Consider the following 23,955-nt stretch of genomic DNA (forward strand, 5'->3'; position numbering starts at 1 on the left):
TAAAGGACAACTGTACCTTTGTACAACTGTCCTTTAATATATTTTCACCAAACCCGAGTGCTTCCCACTAGGTCAAATACCTACAGTACCTTCAGCCCTCATCCAGTTATCTTCACTGTGCAATCCGATTTGGAGCGGAACAACCTTTCTCCAGAAAATGTACACGTTGTACTGCACTTGTACACCTCAATTTATTTCTCATGGGGGCCTCCAGTGGTGCCATGCCACTACCTTTAATCATACAAGAGACTGAGCATTTTTGAGCACTGAGCAAAACTCAGAAATGCTGTCTTTTATGGGATTAAACATATATACTGTAAAATTGTACAAGTATACAATAAACAATATTGTGCTTTCAATATATTATGCATTATACCAATCCTTGTGATCCTTTTCGAGCCCCTTGGATCCTAGTCTGCAGATAGTGCCACAATGTCTTTGTCAGCCGAGATTTAGCTCTACCCCTTCCTGACACCAAGCACCACCCTTCTATTCAACTGTCAGAATGTCTACTATTTCTGAAAAACTGCCAGAGAACTAGCAAGATCTAAAAAGACAAAAACAAAGGCTACAGCTATGTATAAGAAAAAATTAATATTTCAAAATATCAGTAATTTGTTCTCAATTTCTGTATGGCTCACAAGACACAGAATTGAATTCGAGCTTGATATACAATTCAGTGCATTCAAAAGTGTCTTTGTTGGCTACAGCAATGAAGTAGCTTCCAGTGAAGGTCAGAGGAGTAACTCAAAAACCTAGAAAGATATATTGAAAATGTATAATGTAACACAAGTTAATAATGTCATCCCTCAAGTTCCTCTGTAGCAGCCATTGGTTTTGTGTCCTCTATTTCGGTTTGCTCTGTGATTGTGTTGGCTGAATCAAAGCCTGGTCTGTTTTCTTCTGATGACACCTCAACACTCACAGAAGCTTCCAAACCCTTTCCATGTTCTGCTTGTACAGCAGGTGTCTCAGAGGGTTCCTCTGGGTCTGCTGTGCCACTCTTCAGCTGGTCTTCATCTGGTTTCTCTTCACCCGCTTCAGTTGCTTCCTCTGTGTCCTTCTGTCTGCCACCCTTAGGATATGAGTATATGGAGAAATGTAATCATTTTTATAACCGGTTTACAGATAAGTAATTTATAATGGCATACTCATTGTAGTCCTCACATATGTTAGATGGTTCTTTTGTATTTACAGAAGTGAAAAATGCTAAGAGGCTTATGCATGACAGTTGGGAGCTTAGTGGTTCCTATAGGTAATAAGATATTTTCTTTTCATACATAAGCCTCAATAGGATTAACACCTTTAGCAAAAATTCCACAAATTGTACAGATACAGTGTAATAGTGTAGTGTACAAGCTCCACCTGCAGACCGGGTAATTTAGGTCATTCATGCTCATTATTTTGCAGAGCAATTAGAAAAAAAAGCAAGATAACCCATATTAACCAATCAGAAATAAATTGATTTTATTGAATAATCCTGAATATGTTGGATCTGATCTGGTATGTAGAGTGGGACAAGCAGTGCTAAAGATGCCTTTGTTTTTTTTTTATTGGTTATTCATAATAAACAAGCAAATATGTTTTAGGGAATTTTTGTGCAGGGGTCTACAAACTTTCAAAACCTTCAAAATTTAGAGGTGCCAGACTGGTCAGTAGGAGTAGAAAATGCCCTGGCATCAGTGGAAGTGAACAATGCCATAGGCTTGGTGTTCAGTGGGAGTAAAAAAATTAGATACAGTAATGCAGGCCATAGATGGGTCGAAAATCGGCCGATTTTTTGGCCGAAAATAAAATCGGCCGATTTTCGGATCGTTAGTGGGCTATTTGTTCGGCCGTTTTTCGGGATTTTGGCCGTTTTTTTTTTTTGGTAAAGTTAGAAAAAAATCGGCCGATCGGCCGATTTTCGCGGCAATAATGGGCTAATCGGCCGATTTTTTACCGATAAAAAATCTGTGCATAAGCAGTGACCTGCAAGAGGAAGACAAAAAGAAGAAAAAGAAGAGGAAGAGGATGAAGAAGAGGATGAAGAAGAAGAAGAGGAAGAAGAAGAGGATGAAGAAGAAGAAGAGGATGAGGAAGAAGAAGAAGATGAGGATGAAGAAGAAGAAGAAGAGGATGAGGAAGAAGAAGAAGAGGATGAGGATGAAGAGGATGAGGATGAATAATAAGAAGAAGAGGATGAAGAAGAAGAAGAAGAGGATGAGGATGAAGAAGAAGAAGAAGAAGAGGATGAGGATGATGAAGAAGAAGAGGATGAGGATGAAGATGATGAAGAAGAAGAGGATGGGGAGGAAGAAGAAGAGGATGAGGATGAAGAAGAAGAAGAAGAGGATGAGGATGAAGAAGAAGAAGAAGAGGATGAGGATGATGAAGAAGAAGATGATGAGGATGAATAATAAGAAGAAGAGGATGAGGATGAAGAAGAAGAAGAAGAAGAGGATGAAAAAGAAGAAGAGGATGAGGATGAAGAAGAAGAGGATGAGGATGAAGAAGAAGAAGAAGAGGATGAAGAAGAAGAAGATGAGGATGATGAAGAAGAAGAAGAAGAAGAGGATGAATAATAAGAAGAGGATGAAGAAGAAGAAGAGGATGATGAAGAAGAAGAAGAAGAGGGTGAGGATGATGAAGAAGAAGAGGATGAGGATGAAGATGAAGAAGAAGAAGAGGATGAGGAGGAAGAAGAAGAAGAGGATGAGGATGAAGAAGAAGAGGATGAGGATGATGAAGAAGAAGAGGATGAGGATGATGAAGAAGAAGAAGATGATGAGGATGAATAATAATAAGAAGAGGATGAGGATGAAGAAGAAGAAGAGGATGAGGATGAAGAAGAAGAGGATGAGGATGAAGAAGAAGAAGAGGATGAGGAAGAAGAAGAAGACGAAGAAGAGGATGAGGATGATGAAGAAGAAGAGGATGAAGAAGAAGAAGAGGATGAAGAAGAGGATGAGGATGATGAAGAAGAAGAGGATGAGGATGAAGAAGAAGAGGATGAGGAAGAAGAAGAAGAGGATGATGAAGAAGAGGATGAGGATGATGAAGAAGAAGAGGATGAGGATGATGAAGAAGAAGAAGAGGATGAGGATGAAGAAGAAGAAGAAGAAGAGGATGAAAAAGAAGAAGAAGTAGGATGAAAATAAGAGGAATTCCAGTCCAGCAAAAAGTGTCTCTGCAGAGAGCTCCGCTATTTCTTTGACAGTTCTCTGACAGTTCCTTGACATTTACAGCGGTTGCAACATTGTATCTAATTGTTTCCGAATAAAAACATCTGTATCCTAAATGGAAACAAATAGATACAATGTTGCAACCGCTGTAAATGTCAAGGAACTGTCAGAGAACTGTCAGAAATAGCAGAGCTCTCTGCAGGGACACTTTTTGCCGGCTGTAGACGGGATGAAAATCGGCCGTTTTTTTTAACCATTGGTGGTAACGTCGGCCACTTGAACGACCGATTGTTCGTTTTTTTAAAAGAAAAATCGGCCGATTTTCGACCCATCTATGGCCTGCATAATTGGTGTCAGTGGGAGGAATAGTGCCCCATCATTGATGTCAGTGGAAGGAATGCTACCTCATATAAATGGAATAATAGAGAAAATGAGCTCCTGATGTCCAAAAGAATGCAATTCTGATGGTAGATTAAGAGGCATTTTTTGAGAATAATTACAAGTACATCAATCCAACGCGTTTTGGGAGAAACGACTCTCCCTTCTTCAGGGCTGTTGCTGCACGCTATTAAATGGGAAAAATGCCCACGCTGGAAAAAATGACAGATTGAAAGCTGTCATTCCAGGGCTGCCCAGTGGTGATTAAATATCACCAAAAGAAAACTCTATTTCTAACATTATACAATCTATATCCAGCAAGGTAAGAAATGGTAAACAAAGGTTTCTTTTCCTGGATAGTACTTACTGGTACTAGACTTTCATCTGTCTCTTCTACAGTAGGTAAGTTTGGTGCACCAAATTTCTCAGTAAGTTCTGCTATGGTTTTTTGTGGATGCTCCTCAGAAGCTATTTTCTGCAAAAGAAATCCACTTAGTGATCATTTGTAAATGCTAATATAGTAACAATAAAAACATTATGTGGAGCCAAACCTAAAAATGTAATGGTTTCCCCAAAGTAGGTAAATTCAAGATATGCTGTGAATGATAACTCACATTTGCCTGTGCTCTCAACCTGTCAAACTATCAAATGGCTGGTGACATAACTGATCACTTGTGCAGCACTATGATAACTGCAGATCAAAGGGAGGCAAAGGGTTTAAGTCTAGTTTAAGTTTAATATCTTATATTTTGCCCTTACTGGTCCCCCCCCATCAAATACAAATGAAAATATTTAATAAAATATTTTCGTTTTCATTACATACCTTATTTTAAACCCAGTGGTGTCGTCACTGGGACCATATGCTTCTCTATGAAATGCAGACAAATCACTGCTGGTGAGAGGGGCTTCCTGAAAAAAGTCACATCACCCTGCCTCAGAACTTCTCTCAACAGTCCTCAGCGATGATGCAAGAAATGGGCTGGTTCTTGGGAGGAGTTATAGAAATGGCAAAATGGCTTGATAGATGTCTGGAGGTAAGGAGATTCCTAGGCAGGCTGCATTTGTGTACATGCTACTCTAGATAACAGCCACTTGTGATGCTGAACTCCATGACTGAAAGAACTGAAATTCAATGAATGAACGAGAGGGACAGTCATGATGGGGAGGAAAGAACTAGGTGATGCTGGATGACCCTCAGCCAAGAAATGAGGTGGGATTGCTGACCTGCTGCCACTTTTAATGCACACTATGAGAAGCTCACTGTGTGCAATGAAATCAGAGTGAGACAGTCTGTACAACTGTGCAAAACTGGAGGTAAGACTAGAGTTCAGCTTTAAATAAATAAAACAATATATTTTCTCATACTCTCATACACAAAAGCTGGAGGAAATGAAAACAGAGCTGTTATAAACCGTATTCCAAGAGTCTTATTTCTGTCACTGTATTTTAAGTCAAGGGTTACAGGGCTCATTTTAGTGTTGGGGTGGTGTTAAGTACTAATGGAGAGGGTGGCAGGTAAATGTTAGGAAAGAGCTTATTTGCTTAAGGATAAGTTCACCTTTTGAAAAGAATAATAAATGCACATTTTCTACAGGTAAAAAAATGTGCACTTCTTACATTTTCAAAGGATACTGCAGAGCATTTACTCATGATCAGCATATCATCAGTGCAATGCAAGGCTCCTGCAGACTCTCAGGATAGCTGGCTGCCCTTACCTCTCATTTGGGCAAGCAGTTACCTGAGAGCAAGTAAAAGTAATGAACTACCAAAGTGCCTACCAGCGCTCTTGCAGTTCATTCAGTACTACAAGCCATCAGCTGAAATGAATGACGGTACTTGTAGTCTATTCATTCACAGTGAATTGTGAATAAATGACATGGCCAAGTGGGCAGAGCCCCACATAGCCGCTCTGTTTTCAAATTATAACAGCAGGTATGGGGAGCAGAACCCCTGCCCACTGTCACAGAGAGGGGAGCGCTGGTGGAGGGAACATGTTACATGTTATACTCTGAATATGGGTGTAACATGCTCCTAGGTGAACTTATCCTATGTAAACCCAACCTTTCATATTCCTGATATGTGCCTGCTGTACCATATACTTTTATGAAAAAGTATCCTTTTCTCTTTGTTTTGCTTCCTTCTGTATAAAATCCCTGGTGTTCCTGCCAGTCCCTCTGCATTCCTATTAAAAACTGACTACACTAAGCAGGAGAACACACTGTGGTCAGTTTTCTAGCTGTGCTGGGAACTCACTGTGCTCTCCTTCAATGATCAGACTTGTGCTGACACGCCCCCACACAGCTTTTCTCTGGGAAGTTTAGTGTACTACTGTTTCTCCTACCCCAGCTCTTCTGCAGTCGAGAACAGAGGGAATGTGATCACTTATAAAAAGGGAAAAAATGTACTTATAAGGTTTTTTAATTTTTTACACAAATGCCTTTCAATTCATTCAAAACTGAATGGTTTGTTTTACAAGGTGATTTTACAATCACTCTAAGGCCCAGATTTTTTTTTTCATTGTCTGTCTCCATTTTAGAGATTTCTCATCAACACCCTGTGACCACAACAGGAAGTGAAGGGAAATTTCTCCAATGGGTACACAGAAGTTGTAACCCTTCTTCGTGGTATTCAAAGTCCAAAACCTACCTTCTGTTCTTCAATCCTCTGTTGAATCAAAATTTCTTCTTCCTTCAGTCTTTCAATCATCTCAAGTTCCTTACGTGCTTCTTCTTTTTCTTTCTCCAGCTCCTCCCGTTCCAGTTTCCTCTTTAAAAAAAAACAAAAAAACAACAGATAAATATAGCCCAAGCACACCATTCATAATGCTGGATTATGTGAAAAACAACAAATGTGATGTTAACCATACAATGGAATGTATCTGCACCACCCATGAACACCATATGAAAGGTATTACTGCCTCCCCAGCTATATTCGTTATGTGAATTTATTTTTCTTATAAACAAGCAAGGTGTAGTGAGCGCTTGGAGATGACCATCGACAGGAAATGATGCAATCTGAAAATCCGTTCAAAATCTCACAGAAACTGACAAAAAAAATAAAAGTTCTATGGATGAGGCTCCGCATGTGAGCTTTTTTATTAATGCGCATCTCAGTCATTTCGGTTGGAGTCCGCTGTGAGGAAGGAGTCAAGGAGGCCATTACACGTTACATCATTTTGGGCGTATGTTTGCCAAATGTCAGGTGAGTGCATAGGGGTGAAGGTCCTACAGAATAGGTGTCACCACTGGATTGTTGTCACTGATCTTTGTTCATCAGGCAATGGACTGTATTATGTATTAGTCACTTTGCACTTTTTCGCTTTTGGTGCTTATTGATGTATGTTATTATCATTATTATTGTGAATTGCTATATACAATTTATATGTTAGCAACTTTAGCGCTGCACATTTTTTTTTCTATCATTTATTATTTTTGTACTTGTATTCAATATTTTCCATATGATTCTCAAAAAGCCAGAAAGCATTATAGAAAAAATAACAGCAATATGAATTTTGGAGAAGTTAATTAATTGAAGTGGGGCTCTATAGGCTCATCAATAAGACCCCAGTTCACAATAGTGTGATTCCTCCTGCGTCTGTTGGTGCGTTGCCATGTATGACAATGGAAATCACATTATTCTCTATGGTGCCCCTTCATATCATTACAATATGGTGCACTGTGATTTTTTAAAAAGATGCAGGTGCTTCTTAGGTGCAGCACAGTCTGTTTTTGACAGTCAGAGCACATGGAAAGTGCTTGTAAAATGCTCTTTCATGCATTTCTAGTGCATATTTTTGGGAGAGTTTTGTGTTTAAAATCCAGTTTTTTCCTACAAAAAAACAGCATAAAAACACATCAAAAAGGCACTACAAAAATGCATTGCAAAACTCATGATTATGTAGCAGCAATAGTATGAACCTAGGCTAAGGGACCTGTCAGTGTCTGCTGTTACTGTAGGTGCCTGTAATTTAATAATAATATTAGTATGCACACTTTTGTTGACATAACCGATTCACCTTTGTGGGAACTCATCATGATGAGCTTATGCAATGATCTGATTGCTCATTCTTTAATGATAACTGCTGAGGCATACACATGAAATACTTACAGTATGTTAACCCCTTTTTTAGCGGAAAGTAAGTGGACCAATACTATGAAAGTTGCAGCCATTCTCAACTGCCTGACCTCACACACTGCCTCCAAGCTTCTGATTGTGCATAACAGTACCAGATAACGTAACCAACTGTGACGGATCCTCTTTAGACTGATTGTAAACCTGAGACATGAAATATGAACAAAGCATATTCCTCTATAGTATGTATTTGTCTCAATTAAGAGCAGTAAATATCATTTCAGTTTGCTACCTCATTCCTCTGCTATCAGCATGAGCCACTTCTGACAAGTCTTCCCGGCACCAAGAGAAAAATGGTGATAGAGGAAGGAGCTCCAGCAGACTGAAAGCCTCAACTCTGCTCCTGTGAGCTGTGTGGAGGGGCGTGTGTCTCTTCCCTCCAATCAGCTCTTGTAGCTCTCCTCACTGAGCTCTGCAGTGTGTAATTTCAGTTCTTTGCCCCCTTTTTTTTTAAACTCTCAGAAAAGCTTTATAAATTCTGGATTTTGAACAGATGTAGAGAAGACCTCAGATAAACAGGTGCAACTAGGAGGATTTGTTTCATCTCTGTGTATCACCTGAGGCCAGTCACTTCACTGGGTATATGTAAGGGTTTACAACCACTTTAACATTTCATTGTGTACATATAATAAACCTCTACATACAATATACAAATGTGCAAAGGGCAGGCTTTTTATTGCAGAAGAGATATACTGGGCCAGATAAACATTTGTTTTTACGCTATATTTTTGGCACGCTTGACATGCAACAAATAAAGAATATAGTGCATCTATGTTGAAAAGGATTTGCTTCATGTGCGCCAAAATTTGGCAAATCACAAACTGTGATTTTTTTTTTTTATAGAAATGTTGCAGTTTTTGCACCATATAGACTAATATCTGTGCTACAATATGGCACAGATATTAACTGCAGATCTGTGCTTGGTTTGACCTGGAGCAGATCTGCATATCAGGCTGACTCTTTCTGACTGTACATATGCATATCACAGGGAGGATGAGCTGGAAGAGGCTACCACCTCCCTCATTCCTCTCTCTGCCTAGGTGAGCAGAGGAGAGGAGACAGTTGACACATTTCCTCTGATGAAGGTCTGAATGGGCACTCACCACAGAGGGAGCAGACATTGGGCAGTCTGCATTTCTTTCTCCCCCCAATAATCACTCCCTGATTGCAGGAAAGGGAGAAGAATTTATACAATGAGCTGCTATAGGTGTCTGCATTTTTCCCTGCACAGTGACAGCATTCCGGGGGTGCGCTGCCACTGTGCAATAATGAACAGAGGTTCCCTTGGGACCTCTATTTGTTAGAGACACTGTGCACATGTTGATGAAAACAAATATACAGTTTTGGCATCTTCCAGGATAAACGATTTCCTAGGATTGTATGGGAATTTAGTCCTCCTGGCAAGGCCAATCAAGATGGCTGAAGACAGGGCTGCTGTTAGAAGCCACGGGGTCCCATATAGCCAACCTGACAGGCCCCCCCTCAAAAAAAAAAAAAAAGTGCACAGTTTACTATGCTTCAGTTATGAATGAACAGTGAGTGATAGGTACCGATCATTAACTGTGTCCATTCAGGGAAGAAAGGGGCTGATAAATGTGACATATTTTACCAGACCCTTCCTCTACTCTCCATCCTGAAGGATCCTATTGAGTACTTGCAGCTGCCGGTAAGAAGGAGAGGAGGGAAGCCAGCAGCATTGCAGGGGTGGGGCACACAGGGGGCATGGGCAACAGAGGGACATGTATGGTGTACAGGGAGGGTGATGGGTGCAGAGGGGGCAGTTACTGGAACCGATCCCCTGTATGGATCTCTCTGCAGCAGCTGAAAGCCAGTGGGAGGAATAGGAGAAGAAGCCAGCTTTCACCTGCTGCAGAGAGCTACACAGGGGATCGGTTCAAGTAATTGACCCTCAGCCGTGCCGATCACCCTCCCTGCTCACATCCGATTCACCCAGTTACCTGGGCCCCCCTGTTGGCCTTGGCCCCTTACAGGAGGACTGGTGGTACCCCCTTATCCATGGCCCTGGCTGAAGATCCCAAATATGAAAGAAGACCGGTGAAGAGGTTGGCGTGGGTGAGGGAGCTTGCAGACATTGCAAAGCTGGAGGTGAGGCGAGTATAACCTGCTTTAAAGTTACCTTTTCATATTCATCTACGTTGCTTCTATATTTGTAGATCCAGTGTGCCAGATAATAAATAGGGTCCACTGGTCTTTTCTCTGCTACTTCTGCCAGTCCCTCTGCAAGACAGTTTCCTAAACATCTCTTCAAGTATTCTGAATCCATTTATATTCTTCGTAGCACACTGCAATGAAATAAGAAAAACACTGCATTATTAACATTATACATTTACAAATGAATTTCATTTTTTGTAGTTTGATACACTTTATCACCAAAAGTTTGAGGACACGTGAACATCACACCTACAATATACGAGTTTGATATTTATGCCATTCCAGAACCATGCACATTGATACACAACAGAACAACACTTTGGGGCTATAACATATTCCACTGGAAAGCGTGTCTGTGGGAATTTGGTCCACTTAGTAAAAAGAGCATTTGTAAGGTCTAGTATTTGATGTTGAACGAGGTCTGGCACGCAATAGGCATTTGAGTATATCCCAAAGATTTTTAATAGAGTTGAAGTCAAGGCTCTGTGAAGGCAACTCAGGTTCCTCCACACCAAGCTCAAGACTCTGTGAAGGCAACTTAGGTTTCTCCACACCAAGCTCAAGACTCTGTGAAGGCAACTTAGGTTCCTCCACAACAAAGCTCATCAAACCATATCATTTTGGACCTGACTTTTGGGTACAGTCACGTCCTAAAACTGTCATCACAAGGTTGGAAGCACACAGTTGTTTAATATTTCTTTGTATGCTGTAACATTACCAAGAACCTTCATTGGAAACACCTGCACTCAATTACTGTAGGAGGGGGCATCACATAATTTTTGCCATACGTGAGATTATCAGATGTCCACAAACTTTTGATTGTGTATCTTACCATAAGCACGCAAAGGGTTACCTGGGTGTGGTCTAGGTAACCCATATAACCTGTCAGTTTTTTGTTACTTGCTATTTTCCACCCTGTTCACATCGGGTGTGACTTGGCATGCGATTTGTATGCTATGTGACTTGAAAATCACATGCCAAGTCACAACCCTACTGTCCGCAATTAGAGTGGTCAGATCGGACAGACTTGGTCGGAGAGTAGAGTGGTCAGACTTGGTCGGAGCCGCACCGATTTCTAAAGTAGTACATGTATTACTTTTGGTGCAATTTGTATAGACATCTGTGTCAGATGTCTTGCAAATTGCACCTGAAATCGGCATCTCACCCAACTTTGAAATTGTGCGACTTCACTGTAAGTCGGGAATAAACAAATTGCACCATCCATTACACCTGACTACCCTCCCATCTGCTTGGCCTAGACTGAAGGGGACAGATCCCCTTCTGTGTTTGTTTGTTTTTTCTAAGCAGACTGGATCTGAATGGAGGTAGGCAGGTGTAAATGGAAGTCCATTTATAACCATGGGTCCACAGGGGTTAATGGAGGGTCCGGTTGGGCCTGTCTGAAAAACTGATAGGCTGACCTGATCGGACCCTTCTTGTGAAAGGGGTCTAATAGCAAATTTTAATTTTTTAGATACGTCTACCTGCATTTAGCCACCTTTAGAACATCTAATCAGATTCTGGATGTAAAAAATGCTATTTGCTCTAAACACAGCTTAACTGATCACACCTAAAAGCAGATAAACAGACTTTGAATGGCACCATTGGAAAATCGTTACATGCATCTATGCCTTTAGAAATGTTGTCTATAGAAATGTCTTTGTATAAATGCAAGTTTGACAGTGCTTTTTTAAAAGTCCCACCTTTGAAATAAGTTTCACTTTTTGATGGAGGACTGACTTACCAGTCTTCTAGGCTAAGCCCTGCCTATTGGTATCCCGCTGCCTAATAAAAGTGGTTATTAGGGGCACCATTATTAAATGAGGAATGGTAATTTGTGGAATGTAGTCATGAATTCCTGTGCAGAGTATCAATCATTTGTATAGCCACAACAGATCCTCACTGTGATTTGCTTATAGTGGAACTAAATCCATTGTCTTCTTAAAACAGTTACATTCAAGACATGCCATGAATAATAGCTGTCACAGTTGCTTATTATCACAACCAAGCTGTCAAGTCACCAAATGGTTGATGTCATAACTGATCAAATGTGCAGTACCATAGCAACTGCAGATCCATCAGAGGCTACAATCACAGTCTCCTTGGCTGTAAAGGATAGGAGGGTTTAGATCCACTTTAATAGGTTTGTTTCCTAAGATCGTCAGCACCATCTAGTAACAATAATGCATATTTTTCAATATGTCAATCAGAAAAAATACAGCATTATTGCCACTAAATGTATTAAAAAAAAGAAAATATATTAAAAATAAATGTATTAAAAAAAAACAAACATTTCCTTGTATAAGGTAATATAATGTGCTAGTATGCATTACATAATAGCACATTAGAAAGACTCACCTTAGAATGAAGCCCTCCAGCGGCATGCTGTCACCACTGCAGAAGGCTTTCATCTTCACTCGGTCTTCCTTCCAGGTTTATGGGCTGTGGCTGCTTGAATGGCTGAGCTGCCAATGACATCACTAGTTTCGGCCATGGCACACAGCTCTGAAGGAATGGCACAGGCATGCCGTTTCTTCAGAGTGCATGTGTGGTATTGTTACCGGCTGCTGTTCCATAGAATATCTCCTAAACGGTGAACGTCTAAGGTTCCATTCACACTATGCTTTTTCAAATCGTGGGCAGAATCGCAGGGATTCTGGCTGTGATTTGAAACTGCGCTGTCAAAGTGTGAAAACGTGCAATCATGTTTTCAGGTGCCATTCACTTTGTGATCATGCACACAAAATCGCGCTCCTCCCGCGATTTTGTTTGCGTGATCGCGGTGCATCCTTTAGATTGTAAGCTCCACGAGCAGGGCCCTCATATTCCTTCTGTACTGAAATGTATTGTAATTGTACTGTCTCCCTTATATTGTAAAGAGCTGCACAAACTGTTGGCGCTATATAAATCCTGTATAATAATTAAAATTTGCCGAATGGAAAAACATGCCGCAGTTACAGCAAAAACGGCATGCATTTTCGGGTGCCATTGAAAAGAATGGTACCTGAAAATGCGATTGTGCTTTTTCACACTTTGTCAGCGCGTTTTCAAATCATGGGCAGAATCGCGGCAATTCCAAAAAGCATAGTGTGAATGGAGCTTCATTTTACCTACGGGTAAACTTTATTAAAAGCTTACCTGTAGGTAAAAATATGCAAAGTGGATTTTACTACCACTTTAAGCAAAGATTTGTAGTGCCCTACTTATGATGACCCTATTGCACAGAAAACAATCAGAATTGATCTTCTGCAGTATATCTGCAATGTATTTGCCTACCATAGGTAATTCACGTTGTAATGATTTCCCTTATCTACATTAATTACATTCATTTCAGGACAACACTTGTGGAATTCTGTTAATGGCAGACACAAAGGGGTTGATTTACTAAAACTAGAGAGTCAAAACCTGGTGCAGCAGTGCATGGCAGCCAATCAGCTTCTAACTGCAGCTTGTTCAGTTAAGCTTTGACAAAAAAAAATGGAAGCTGATTGGCTTCTTTGCAGAGCTGCACCAGATTTTGCACCCTCCAGTTTTAGTAAATAACCCCCACTGTGTCCAGTTTTAGAGAGCATACTTACAAAAAGATTTTGATAAGATAGAACGAGTCCAGAGACCGATAAACAAAAATGGTGAAAGGTGTCACGGATAAAACTTATCAAGAGTGACTTCAGGAACTTAATGCGTATAGTCTGGAGGATAGAAGGGAAAGGGAAGATATGAAACCTTTAAATACATCAAGAGGGTGAATAAGGTTCAAGAGGGCATTATTTTCAATATGAAATGAAAATCAAGAACACGGGGACATGACCTCAAACTATCTATCTTAGAAAGTATTATTTTACTGAAAGGGTAGTTGATGCTTGGAATAGACTTCCAGCAGAGGTAGTGAGTCAGTCAACAGTAAGTGGTTTTAGATCTATACTCAAACAAAAATATTAGTGAAAAAGTAAAACAAAACAAAAACGACAAAAAAACCCCCAAACAAATAAATGCAAAAGCTGTATTGAAAAAAAAATGGACAAACTCAATGGACCACTTAGTCTTTTTTCTGCCATCACTTTTCTATGTCTGTTTCTACAGCATAAAGGGATAGCGAATTGATATTTTCAATATGGCATGTGATAATTGGGAAAAATGTGCCACTGCTCCAAATATTGCATGTGACATCCTTTAGTGCATTGAGCCTACTGGTTTGGCTCCCTTTCAAACGAGCGGTCAGATCGGGTCCATCTGTCCGTTTATCAGGCAGAACTCTATGGAGCTCCAAACTGATTCGATTCTCCAAAAACAATCGGAGGGGATTTGTTTCCCTCTGTCTGGGCCAATCAGATCAAAGGGCAGTCAGATGTAAATAGACAGCCAGTCCACATACATCTGACTTGTCCATAGTGGATGTGGATGGATCATCGATCACCGCGCTCTGCTCTGCTCAGTGGGAGATCAGCAGACAGATTCAGGAAGTGGGTAGAAGCAGATTCCACTCCATGTGAAAAGGGTCTTTTTCTTTCCATAGCTTTCCTCATTTCTAGACAACAAGGATCACTCTGACAGTCAGGTCCGGACAGGGACAAAAAACAGAACTGTGCATTGTAAACTAAGCAGCACCAAGCCCCGGGACCCTTTCCTTGGAGCCCGGTGATGGAACGCCAGGACACGGTCGCAACAGTGACCTTTGCAACCCTGGTAGTTCAGCCACTAGTGTCAGTAGGTTTTTATTTATTTTTTTTTTAAGTTATTTTTTACAATTTTATTATTTATTTATTTTTAAATTTCAGGAGCCCCTTTTGGTGAGAGAGAAAGAGAAATAAAGGGGGAAAGAAGACAAAAGACTGTCAGTGAGAGTCGGCAGGGCAGACACAGGAGGAGAGAGGGGGAAAAGGAGGGGCAGAACCAGACTCCTCTCTCCTCTCCTGTCTGTGGTGGTGTGGTGGAGAGCAACTGTAAGCACTGGCTCTGGGCTGTAGGAAAGGTACTCTCTCAGCTCAGAGCCCCAGAGGACAGTCTAGTCTATCCTGACAGATCCCCTTGCAGCAACTGTAGGGAGGGGGGAATCCGGCAGAACTGTGGGGAATGAAGGGGGACGACCACCAGGTCAGTATACAGGAGCCAGGGCAGCAGGAGAAGATAGGAGAGGTAGCCGGGTGGCACATAGAGGAACCAGTCAGTGAGGGAGAGAGGGAGAGGAGGAGAAGGAGGCATTCAGTGGCTGCAGGGGTGAAATGCACGGTCCGGTTCCTTTTTGTGCCGCCCAGCTGACCCTCTTATCCAGTCGGCTCAGGCCCACCAGGCAAATGCCTGATGTGCCCTATGGCCAGTCCAGGCCTGCTGACAGTGCTGATTATTGCACACAGAGATTCCACACAAATCAATGAGTGCTCAGCTCCTGTTATTTATGCCTTGCAGCACTGGTATCCACTGTTCAAAATCCAAGCAGGACACAATCTGCATGGAATTTGCGTGTCCTACCTGTGTGGTTTTCCTTTGGATACTCTGGTTTCCTCCTACACTCTTAAGGCTCAGTTCACACTAGCTTTGTCAGCAGGCGTCAGACAGGCATTTGGGAAGCGTTTTTAATGCTCCTCAAATGCCTATTAAAATTCTGCACATGGCAGCATGCAGTGCTGTTCACATTGAAGCGTTAGCGTAGCAGCAAAACTGACGCCTCTTGTTGAGTCAGGAGGAGTTGAAGCCTCCCATTCAAGTCTATGGTGCCGCTCCTTAAACGCCTGGCAAGCGGTTGCGAGGCATTTGGGGAGCGTTAATACCATTTAACTTCATTATGGGAGTTTGTGGTGGAGTTTTAACGCATGGCAAACGCCTATCATACGCCTCAAAACCACACATAGGACATTTTGGGAGCATTTGATGAGCGTGTTAAACATGCTTCCCAAACGCCTATCGCCTGTCAAATGCTATAGGGGTGTTTGCCAAGAGTTAGAAATAAATTCAAGTGTGAACGAGCCCTAAGACATGCTGGGAGTTTCATTGGCTCCTGTTCAAATTGCCCTTAGTATGTGTGTGTAGGGACCAGGGGCGGACTGACCATTTGGAAACTCGGGCACTGCCCGAGGGCCCGGGGTCAGTAGGGGGCCCCATGAGATGCCCCGGTACCTTTTTCATAGGCTTTTGTGAGTTTGGACAAGGACACAGGGGCCCCATGATCCCCTATTGCCCGGGGGCCCCATGAGTTGTCAGTCCGCCCCTGGTAGGGACCATCGATTGTAAGCTCTTGAGGACAGGACTGATGTGAATGTACAATATGTATAAATACCTGTAATAAATAATAATAAAAGATGACGCCCTGCCATTGACTATGATAGGAGATCTATGTGACCATTACAGATAGGCAGACCTGACCCCACCTGTCATCTCAGGGAGGTATCTGCCTCTCTGTGACCAACACTACTCTGTATAGGATGTCATTACAACATCTAATTAGATCCAGAACATGGAGTAGAATAAAACGATCTCAAATCAATAAGTAAAATAAAAAAGATCAATATAGGGCAATCCTATTCAGCATGCCAGCTGCATACAAGACGTTTCCTCTAGGAGAAGTCCACTATACATAGGGAAGGTCTGATCCCTGTACATACAATCCAGTGTAGGTTACATTTCCAGCACTTACCGCACGGTATAAACCTACCTCTCTGCTCTCCTACACCTCCAACAGCCAGAACGCGTCCCGTCTCCAGGCAACCCAAACAAGGTGCCGAATATGCTGCATGAGTGCTGTGCGACCTCCAGTGGCCATACTGGTATAGGGAATGCTATTTTCCAAGACAGAGACTAGCGACGGAAACAGAGCGCTATAAACGAAAGATTTAATTATTCTATTAAAAGACTAAAATCTAAGCTATTCGCATGTTTATTCTTAATTCGAAGCCCCGTGTTTACATGTACAGGCGGGTGAACGGCGGACATTTTTTTGTAGACCAATTCACTGTGGATTTTTGCCGGCTGCAGAGTGGAGCTCCACTTTTGACAGGAATCATGTGACCTCCACTCCACCTTTTTGTAAAAAAAAAAAAGAATTTTAATCTGTTGAATAACCAATGGCTGCAGACTGGAGCTCCATTTGACAGGAAACATGTGACCTCCACTCCAAATTTTTTGAATTTTAGTGCAACAAACAACCAATAGACACAACTCCAAGAAGTGGAGGTCACATGGTTCCTGTCACATCTGCATTTCCCAAGGGTATATGGCTGCAGACTGGAGCTCCACTCTCGCCAGGAAACATGTGACCTCCACAGTTTTTTTTTTTAAATCAACTTTAACTCTTTTGTGTGTGTTTTGCACACGTTTTAAAAAAAAATCATTTTTGGTCCTGAAGATTACACAAAGCCAAGCATTATATATTGTCTGAAAGCAGACACCATAGAGAATAAAATAGTGGTTCCAATTTTTTTATGTCACATGATGAAACCGCAAAGGTCTAGGAAATGCAACATTTCAGTAAAAAACACTAAAGTGAATTTTAGGGCTCACAAATGCAATTACCCACCATTTTGGTAAAATATAAAAGAGGTAGCACCAAGGAAACAGATACCCAACATGTCAAACCTTACATTTGTGTGCGCTGGGGAAATGGCAACAAACTTCAGTACCCTATATTTTCTATAGTGAGGAGAGGATAGAAGGTGGGTTTGTCAGTGGTGGGAGAGGACGGTAGTAGGGGTGTGTAGATCCATTAGTGGTTGAAGGGTACATTAATAGGGGGTTGGGATGGTCTGTCAGTGGGGGATGGGGGTCTGTTGGGGGGTGGTAGTTGATGAGGCTTGGGTCTGTATTTGGGAGGGAAGGGGAGGGGTTGGTAGTTGTGGGGGTGTATCGGGGGGGTAGTTGAGGTCTGTCAGTAGGGAGCGGGGAGCAGTAGTGGAGGGGTGGGGGGCTATCATTGGCACCCCCTCCCTCTGCTGACAGACATCAAAACTCCCAAATAATACCCCGTCCCCCACTTGCAAACCCTAGTCAGCCAGCTTGCTCTGGGTCAGGGCTGAGGGCTCTGCAGATCAGTTCCCTGATCCCTCTGAGAAGTTTCTAGAAGACAGTGGGTGGGGGGTGCGGAGGGGCTGATCTGCATGTTTAAGGGACCTTGACCAATCCCCAAGCAGGAGGCTTAGCATATGGTCAGGATAGCCCTTAAATATGAGAGAGCCTGGTCAGCAGGAGGAGTAGTGTCGGGTGGCAGATGGAGTGAAGGCTGGAGTGCGGAGCCTGGGAGGGGACCTACCTACAAGCTGGTGCTGGACAAGGAAGTCTCAGTGAAGACTGTCTTCCAGAAAGGACAGCCTGAACAGCAGGGAAGGAGCTAGCCCAGCGAAAGGTCTGAATGCAGCCACCTACCCATTGACCTATCAGGAAGGACAGTGTGAGTAACCTTACACCCCCTGGGCCAGATAAGAGGAGAGGGCAGTCAGGTGGAGAACCCAGCTAACTCCTCATCTGGAGCTGTTTCTTAAGTTGGAAGTTTCTGGGTCCCCTTGCCCAGGGATACCCTCAGGCAACTGGGTGAAGTGGAGATTTAATCTGGCGTCTGAGGAGGTACATCAGAGAGCTGGAGAGCTTTTCAAAGGAGAGACTTTTTGTCCCTGGACTTGCACATAGTTGCTAAGGAGTTTGTCCTCACAGTTCACAGTTTCCTTGGGCATCCCATACACCCCTCAACCCTATCCAAGTTCAAAACCCCTAAATAAAATCCCAAACCAAGCTCAAGGACTGTTTACTGTCTCCAGTGTGCAGGTGTAGAAGAAAAATGTGTGTTACCTGGCTGTGCACTTGTAGGAGGACCCAATATTCAGCGACTCCTAAGGAAGTAGTGCGGAAGTTCTATAAATGATGAAAAATGTTTCCTTTACTCCTTAACCACAACAATACCAGCATGTTATACTCCTTTTCTTTCCAGAAAACGTTTCAGTTTTCAGTGCTGTGACAGTTTGACAATTATTCCGCCTTATTATTATTATTAGTATATAGTATTTATATAGCGCCAGAAAGGTTTGCTCATTGCTGTACATTATAGTGGGGGACAGAACATGAGACAATACAGTAACAAGACAATACATGAGTGGTTCGAGGGCCCTGCTCTTTCGAGCTTACAATCTAGGAGGGAGGGGAAAGTGGTACAGGAGGAAGTGGCTGTGGGAGATGAAGTGGTAGGAGGAGTGAGGAGATCGGCTGTTAGGTGAGTGTGGGCTAAGCTTCCCTGAAGAGATGGGTTTCAGGGTGCGTCTAAAGGTGAGGAGGGTAGGTGACAGTCTGATGGATTGGGGTAGTGAGTTCCAGAGGATGGGGGAAGTCCTGGAGAAGTCCTGCAGTCGGGCGTGATAGGTGGAGACCAGGGAGCTAGAAAGTAGGAGGTCTTGTGAGGAGCGAAGATTACGGGTTGGGTGGTATTTGGGTATCAGGTCGGTGAGGTAGTTTGGGGAAGCGTTGTGAATGGCTTTGTATGTCAGTGTTAGTGGTTTGAATTGAATGCGTTGGGCGATCGGGAGCCAGTGGAGGGAATGACAGAGGGGGGTGGACGAAGAGGAGCGGTTGGTAAGGTGGATGAGTCTGGCCGCTTAGTTCAGTATAGACTGAAGCGGGGATAGTCTGTGATGAGGTAGGCCGGTTAGGAGCGAGTTGCAGTAGTCCAAACGTGAAATAATGAGGGACTGAACGAGTTGTTTAGTAGAGTCTGGGGTTAGGAACGTACATATTTTGGAGATGTTGCGGAGGTGGAGTCTGCATGAGTTTGCCAACGAATGGACATGGGGTTGGAAGGACAGGTTTGAGTCTAGAGTGACACCTAGGACTTTGGCTTGCTGGGTGGGACTGATGGTGGCATTGTTGTTTATGAGGGTGGGGGCGCGGGCTGGGGGGAAGATTAGGAGCTCGGTTTTGGAAAGGTTCAGTTTGAGGAAATGAAGCGACATCCAGTTTGATATGTCGTTCAGCAGGTGGGTGATACGGGCGGAGACTGAAGGGGTGAGGTGAGGGGTGGAGAGGTAAATTTGCATGTCATCGGCATAGAGCTGGTAGTTGAAGCCGTGGGAGTGTATCAGTTTGCCAAGGGAGGAGGTGTAGATGGAGAAGAGAAGGGGTCCGAGGACCGAGCCTTGGGGGACCCCAACAGAGAGGGGGAGAGAGGGGAGGTGGTAGCATTATAGGTAATGCTGAAGGAGAGTTGGGATAGGTAGGAGGAGAGCCAGGAGAGAGCAGAGTCTCTGATGTGGAGGGAGTGTAGTTTATTAAGAAGGAGGGGGTGGTCAACTGTATCGAAGGCCGCAGAGAGGTCAAGGAGTAAAAGGACTGAGTAGTGGCCATTAGCTTTGGCGGTTAGCAGATCATTAGTGAATTTGAGTAGGGCGGTTTCGGTGGAGTATAGGGGACAGAAGCCAGACTGTAGTGGATCGAGGAGGTTGTTGTCAGTGAAGTGGGCGCTTAGGCGATTATAGACTAAGCGCTCAAGGAGCTTGGATGTAAATGGCAGTAGGGTGGGTCTAAGGTTATTCAGGTCGGTGGGGTCCAGGGTGGGTTTTTTGAGTATGGGGGTGATGTGCGCGTGCTTTAGGGGGGAGGAGAATGCGGCAGTAGAGAGGGAGAGATTGAAGATGTGGGTGAGCCTTAGCCGCCTTAATGGCGGCGGACATTGTGATTGACGTTGGATCTACTTTGGGGGACATTTTTTTACTTTTCTTTGTTTAATAAAGGACTCGTCAAAGACTGTCTCCTGTCTTTTTTCATACTACAGGTTTTTGTTTTGTGAATGGGTAGCGGTACTATGTACTCCATACTCATTCACATGGGGGGAGGGGCTGGGATCTGGAGGCCCCCTTCTTAAAGGGGGCTTTCAGATTCCAATAAGTCCCTAGACCCCCACAACCACCGGCCAGGGTTATGGGGAAGAGGGCTTGGTATGGATGGAGGGGGGCCCCACGCCGTTTTTTAAATTATTTTTTTAATTGCCAGCAATTCTTTCCTTTACATTCAGCTGTCAGTGGGGAACTCCGCTGACATCTGAAACATTAACGCATAATTTTCAATACTAAAATACTGCATGACTTGATAAAATAACTCGTGCGGTTTTATAGTAGTGTTTTTTGGTGAATTCAAACTTTTTTTAAAAAGCTATGTGGTATCCTACCACATACACAGATATGGTAGGATACCGCTTAGTGAATTGTGCACAGTGAGCCTCTCACCGGGCTCCCTACTAACCACGGGCCCTCGGGCAATGCCCGAATGGTCAGTCTGCCCCTGCACAACACTTTACATATATATGTATTATATGTAATACAGTTTGACAGTTTGCAGTTAAAGCACATCTTGTTCATTTCATTTCAAATCCATTGTGGTGGTGTATAGAGCCAAAAATGTTAGAATTGTGTCGATGTCCCAATATTTATGGACCTGACTGTACATTGTTGCAACCGCATTACTTTTCATATAAAACATAATAGCAGACGGAATTCTTCTTTTTCTTTTTCTTCTTCTTGCAGGTCACGACTCATGTGCAGATTTTTTATCGGTAAAACGATTGGCCGATATGCCCATCATTGCTGGGAAAATCGGCCAATCAGCAAAATTGTCCGATTTCTTTCCAACCTTACCGATAAAAAAAATGTGGCAAAACCCCGAAAAACAGCCGACCAATTAACCCACTAACAGTGCTAAAATCGGGTGATTTTTTTTTCGAACGAAAAATCGGCCGAATGGCTTGCATTAGAAGGCTCACTGGTGGCTTTTTTTTTATTCAGTGGGAAATCGTTTGTTACTCATATTGGACTACTAATTTTCTGTACTGGACTTTTGTCATTTTACCTTCTAGTACATCGAAGGGATAGACGCTCATTGTTTCTTTAGTCACTATTTTGTGATTTACATCACATGAGAAAGTCGGGCAGTTGGGTGTTTACTGTCATTTTTTTTATTTTTACTCTCTTTATTTTCACTTGGTATTTTTTCTTCATTTCTTTGGATTTCTGATGTATTATGTTTTTTAATACTTGATTGCTATGTAGCAATAGTGGGCTTGACAGGCTGCCATGTATTTACATTGATCTCACATTTTTCTGCACATATTTTGAGTATTTGTATATTCACAATTTGAATACAGCCTTATGTGTTTCAGGGACTGGCAGGTTTTTATTTATATTTAATTTCTAATATATAGCAGCACAACACTTCAATTCGTTTACATCTGGTTACTGCTGAACTGTCAGATTTTTTATCCCATATGGCCAGATAAAGGCTTGATATGGTACGTTCATAGCAACCTGCTCACTCATTTTATTAAGCTTTGTAAGCCACTCTGAAAATTGAAGGACTGTTCTTGAATTAAAATTTTCTGCATGTCGGGGCTACTATGACGTCACTCACGCACATGGGAGTCCCAATCATGGCATGGCGCTCTCTGTATTCAGGACACACTTGGTGTACCCTGAATGTAGAAAGCACCACGCATGCGCAGTGATGTTATTGGCCAAATTATTCATTGTACCTACAGCAAACCTTATTATAAGCTTACATTTAGGTACAAGTGAAAAAGCAGAGTTTACTACCACTTTAAAATTCTGCCTTTTTTTCTTCAAAGTACTATAAATACTATACAATACGTATAGCACTTTTAGTATAGTATATTATTTATAGTACTATAAATAAAATAGCTTTCTTCCATTTTCTTTACAGACCCATTGAACCTTCTTTACAAACAGGAGCATTAGAATAGTGAAATACAGTAGACTGGGTGTCAGAATTCAGGCGTTTTGTTTTGTGTGGCCCCAGGGTGTACTGGAAATTTAGGACCAATCAGTAAGGCCCCTTTCACAGTGACGGTCCAATCGAGTCCTCCTGTCAGTTTTTCATATGGACCCGATCGGACCATCCATAGACCTCTATGGATTGGCGGGTGTCAGCAGAGAAGTGGATTTCAGCTATCTTCATAGATTTTATGATGGAGATTGTTAATAAATATTTCTGTCCTTAGTTGAGGAACTTCTCCAACCTGCAGGAGGGTCAGATATTTCCTCTGTCCATTAACCTTTCCATCCACTCCAGAAGGGAAGCTGTATTGTCTTTACTCAGATAATTAGTCCAAGCCTCGCTGTCAGCGTTCATCACGTTTTTTTTCCATCATTAGAGATTGATTTGCTCTTTCCATGGGCCATAATCAGTGGGTAGAAGGCTAGCCCCTAGTCCCCTCCAAAAGCCCCTGCCCAGGTTGGGTCTGTCACAGGCAGCTCCCATAGTCCTATAATCACAGGTTTACTGTTATGTAGTCTCAGACCCTGGTTATGGGGACATTTATAATGTAGCCACAAACTAGGGGTGAGGATCTCATTCACATGAGGTACAGTATGTGATCAGACTGGAATTCCTACAATAGGTGCCTGCCTTTTTTTGTGACTCATGTAGAGGTAAATTCTGTTTTGTCAAATACCAGTCTTGTCTTGATTCTCAGGGTTCTTTATGAAGTTTCAGGTCACCAGCGACAGCTGCAATATACAGTAACCTGATACTCTTGTAGTTGGAACACCTAGACTGAGGATCAGCTGCTGTGGCCTGAATTTCCAAGAGAATTGGCATTACTGTAGATTTAGGCCTCAGCAGTAGATATATTAGTAATGTAGTAGAGACTCCAGCAACATGGAAACCTGCAAAGTAGTTTCAGAACCCATTTTAGGGGTTGATTATGTAGTTTGAGGCTATAGGGGTTGGGGGTTAAAGCTTGGTCCTGAACCCTAATCACATCTTGGACCCCAAAGATGGAGAATTCTGTCTGGTCACAGAGACCATTTATGCCTTGAATAACAGTTCAACTATATGATCCTTATTGTTGGAATTCCAGGCTGGTATCTCAGCACTGTGTTTGATCCTTGCAGCAGGAACCTCCATGTGCTCATGTGCACTAGTCTTGTCTTGAATGACAATCTAACTATTGTTTCTTCCCTTGAGGACTCCAGAGCCACTTTTTTGAAATAGTTCTTAATGTATTCACAGACCCCCACAAAGGGAACACAAGCAACAAGCCTCTGACCATGGTACATGGGATGCTTGTCATATAGCCTTAGTATTGTCATGTGGCCTTAGATTTAGCCTTAGATTCTAGTTCTCAAGTTGCTTG

The 23,955-nt window shown here is 42.5% G+C and overlaps 1 protein-coding gene across 2 annotated transcripts; it reads right to left on the reverse strand.

The window, feature by feature from the left end:
• Positions 1 to 254: 254 nt before the first annotated feature.
• Positions 255 to 16,737, reverse strand: DYDC2 (DPY30 domain containing 2). Of its 2 annotated transcripts, none has more exons than XM_089682480.1 (5): positions 16,492 to 16,737; positions 9,811 to 9,976; positions 6,189 to 6,308; positions 3,910 to 4,017; positions 255 to 1,075 (listed from the first exon to the last, which is right to left on the reverse strand). In XM_089682480.1, exons 2-5 carry the CDS (start codon positions 9,955 to 9,957, stop codon positions 803 to 805), a joined length of 648 nt encoding a protein of 215 aa, XP_089538606.1. In that variant the 5' UTR covers positions 9,958 to 9,976; positions 16,492 to 16,737; the 3' UTR covers positions 255 to 802. The 2 variants fall into 2 exon arrangements, with proteins under 2 accessions (XP_089538606.1, XP_089538607.1); XM_089682481.1 differs by lacking the exon at positions 16,492 to 16,737 and adding an exon at positions 13,424 to 13,528.
• Positions 16,738 to 23,955: the final 7,218 nt, after the last annotated feature.

The sequence above is a fragment of the Staurois parvus genome, unplaced genomic scaffold (assembly GCF_062004578.1).
Source record: "Staurois parvus isolate SC_StPar_1 unplaced genomic scaffold, SC_StPar_1.0 ptg000291l, whole genome shotgun sequence".
NCBI lineage: Eukaryota > Metazoa > Chordata > Amphibia > Anura > Ranidae > Staurois > Staurois parvus.